The sequence below is a fragment of the Sinocyclocheilus anshuiensis genome, unplaced genomic scaffold (genome assembly GCF_001515605.1).
Source record: "Sinocyclocheilus anshuiensis isolate Anshui unplaced genomic scaffold, SAMN03320099.WGS_v1.1 scaffold496, whole genome shotgun sequence".
Taxonomy (NCBI): domain Eukaryota; kingdom Metazoa; phylum Chordata; class Actinopteri; order Cypriniformes; family Cyprinidae; genus Sinocyclocheilus; species Sinocyclocheilus anshuiensis.
In genome coordinates this window covers 677,099-680,476 of record NW_015555736.1, presented here as the reverse complement: position 1 = coordinate 680,476, position 3,378 = coordinate 677,099, and the positions used below count along the sequence as shown (strand labels likewise).

At 37.3% G+C, this 3,378-nt stretch overlaps 1 protein-coding gene across 1 annotated transcript in view; it reads right to left on the bottom strand.

Annotated features, from left to right (window-relative positions):
* dnah7 (dynein, axonemal, heavy chain 7) overlaps positions 1–3,378 on the bottom strand; it is a 74,650-nt gene that overhangs the window by 39,467 nt on the left and 31,805 nt on the right. Inside the window, exons 36-37 of the mRNA XM_016466616.1 lie at positions 2,073–2,294; positions 578–775 (exon numbers count right to left, since the gene is read on the bottom strand). Of these exons, the coding sequence (XP_016322102.1) occupies positions 578–775; positions 2,073–2,294 (420 nt within the window). The remainder of the gene's footprint in view (positions 1–577; positions 776–2,072; positions 2,295–3,378) is intronic.

Here is a 3,378-nt window from a genome sequence, read left to right as displayed (position 1 = left end):
GCTTTCCAGTGATGTCTGTGAGAAAGGCATATTCACTCGACAAGCTCGCGCATCTGCGCCGCCGCGCGCACAATCCACTCAGCGTGCTTTGCTTATCAGCTCGCACATCAGCTATACAGGTGTTAATACTGTAATACATTGTAATACATAAATGTAATACATTGCATACATATACTTCGTAGACATCCTTAATCTCTAATAACTCCATTCTGCTGTCTGTTGTTCTGTTGTCAGTGTTTCTTTGTCTGAATATGGCACTTATCACATGCTGTGTGGTATCGGCTTTGGTATCGGGGCATTTTAACGAGTACAAGAGCTCAGTATCAGGCCGATACTGATACCAATATCGGTATCGGTGCATCCCTACTGATAATTTAAACTAATTAATGAGTTTTAATCATTACATCGCTCTGAACTGCATATAATATAAAATATTTAGATTATTTAATGAGCATATCATGTAATGATTTCAATAACAATTTGAATGGATTGACAACCCTATTCTAAATATATTCCTGACTGGAGAGTCATTGGTAGACTGATATTCATGGTGGTTAAAAAACCCTGAAACACTCACTAGAATGTAGACGCTCTTGCCAGTCCCTGTGGGCCCGACAAAGACAGTGGGCTTCTGATGAGTGATGAGCAGCTTCATGAGAGCAGTGTAGCGTACAGTGTTCTCCGTAGGCACAATTATTTCGTTGAACTGCACATCTTTGGGGATGGGGGGCAAAGCCTTCAGCTCCTCAGTCCACAACTCCCATCTGCCTGGACCCTGTTAAGAGTATCATTGTTCATGTAAATCATTTTTTAATAAATAATTTCAATAAATCTTCTTTTTAGCATTTTTATGGTGTTTTCTTTTCCTGTCCGTCTGTGTGTCTTAAACAACAGTGTATATTAACACTGCATTGTTTTCAATTCCACCATCATGACACCCTTTGAAATTTCTTCATAGTGCACTCTTTGTAGAAGTCTTACATACACCACAAAATAATTATGGGCTTGTTCATGGTCCTGTCTGTTCAGAAAAAAGGCTTTTATCTACAGCAGAAAAATGTAAGCAATGGATAATCCATTTCTTCTCTAATAAATGACATTTTCAGCATTTAATGAGGCGTGAAATTGGCAAATTAGTCCAGGTTATGCCTGAAGTTTTATCACACAGAGATAAAGCTTGTGATTTACAACAAATAATAAGACAGATTACCTCATTCAGGATGAGGAGGGTGTGCTTCCTGAGCAAAGAGTGAATTTGCTTATTAGGATTTCAGGATGAAAAATACAAATAATCAAATTCACATGCCTCAAGCTCCAGGAATTAAGTGGTTGATTTTACACTTTGAATGTATTCTAAATATAGAGCTAGCCAAGATGGATATTAGAATTGCACAATTGCTTTCTAGAAAGTCAAATTGGGAAAACATCTTTGAGAAGCTGCAGGAAAGTGGAGATAATTCTATTTAATACAGATACTATAGATACAATATTTAATAACGATCGCAATAATATTAATTTTGGAATCTATTATTACATATATGTAGTTTATTATTACTTCTTTAAAACGATTTCACTTTGCCCATATTTCATTATATAGAACATATATGTGAATCTGATCATTTACTCTTCATCAAATGGGTATGTGACATAACACGTAAATGGGCTTTAGTTTAAAATGTATGTGAACTGATAAAAGAAAGCGTATATCTTAGGTCCCGTAACTTGTTACTACCTTTTGACTATGTATATACAACAATTAACCATGCTTTATTCTAAATAGTCCTTTAATTTTTTTAATTACTAATAATGCATTTATTGAAATAATATAAGGACTTAAAAGATGAATGTACAGTAATTATTAAAGAGTTAACAGAATGCTGTTTAGATGCAGGCATGATTATATTTAGATGGAGTACAGTCTTTCACATCTTAGGACATCAACTTCAAAAAGTATTTCACGTCAGCTACCTAATTACCCCTCAAAAAATTAGGATAGGAAAAAAACTTCCCAGAAGAGCCCAATCTGTTTCTCTCTACAAATCCGCCCAAGTGTGTTGAAGAAACTTCCTGACCTCTTTGAGGAAGCGGTATTCATAGAGCGTGCCCTCAGTGGGTAAAGGCACCGTCAGCTGCTTGGTGGGAGGCTCCACGTGCTCCAGGATTCCATGGCGTGTGCGTGTCTCTTCACTAAGACCACCTGCCAGCATCTCCCTCACCAAGCCATCGAATTTTACCCTTCCTGCTTCAGTGCAGCTGGCTCCAACTGACCACACAAGGCAAAAAACAAAGATGCCCTACACAGAAAGTAAGAAAAACAATGTTTTCATGGAATAGGAGGGGTCAAAGCTAGTGGTACGTTGTTGTGACTAACAAACAGCTCAGTAAGATCTTAATGTTGACCTCTGATAAAACATTTTTAGGTATCATGTATTGGGTTTTTAATACATTTTCTAAATCATTACTTCCTCCATTGTTGTTTTTAATCACTACGACCCACTGCTGACCTTCCCAGAGCTACTAATCCAATCAATTATTCAAAAATATTCCTTTACAAACTCAATTGCACCTTTAGATCAATCGGCTGCAGCAATGACAATCTATACAAACACAGGCGCCATTGATTTAGGGCAAAATGCTTGGTGCTCTTTTGGCGTAAACAAACAAACAAAAAAGCTTTAAGAATGTGCAATACTCTGATGACCAACTAGGAGGAAGCAAATAACGTCATTCCTATCTGGGAGGAGGGAGACTTTCTAAGCATTGATCCTGTACCAGCTAATCAATGAGACTCTCAGTCTAGGTTGGCAGTTTTCGATCTACTGATATGATCTCCGTCTCAGAGGAGCAGAAAGAGAAAGATTATTACATTTAGAGGAGAAATGCAGACAGTCTTGACAGACTTCAGACAGCACAAAAAATGGCAAAAGTTGCCTTTGGCTTAAGAGAAAAGCTTAGCTAAAGCTAAGATATTTGTAAGAAACAATTAATATGCTAATAACTTTGCAGTGGACCACACAAACTGAAAAAAAAAAACTTACATGCTTGTGAGGAATAAGCAAACTACATTTCAATACATTAGCCATAAGATGAAATTGAAATGAAAAGATGAGGTCCATGAGATATGGACAATACAGTATATCCAGTATATGGCATTTCTCCTGTGTATTTATAACCTTCTACACCCTCTCGCTACGTGTAAAAAGACAGTATAAATCATTATAATCCGTAATTATGTCCCCACTTGATGCAACAAATGCCTCGTTTATAATGGGTTTTAATGTTTTTGTCCTCTTCGCTCCGGTCGGGACACGGCATCACAATATGGTAAGGGGCAGAACATTTCCGTCACACGCTTGAGGTATTCGGCCAATCACAACG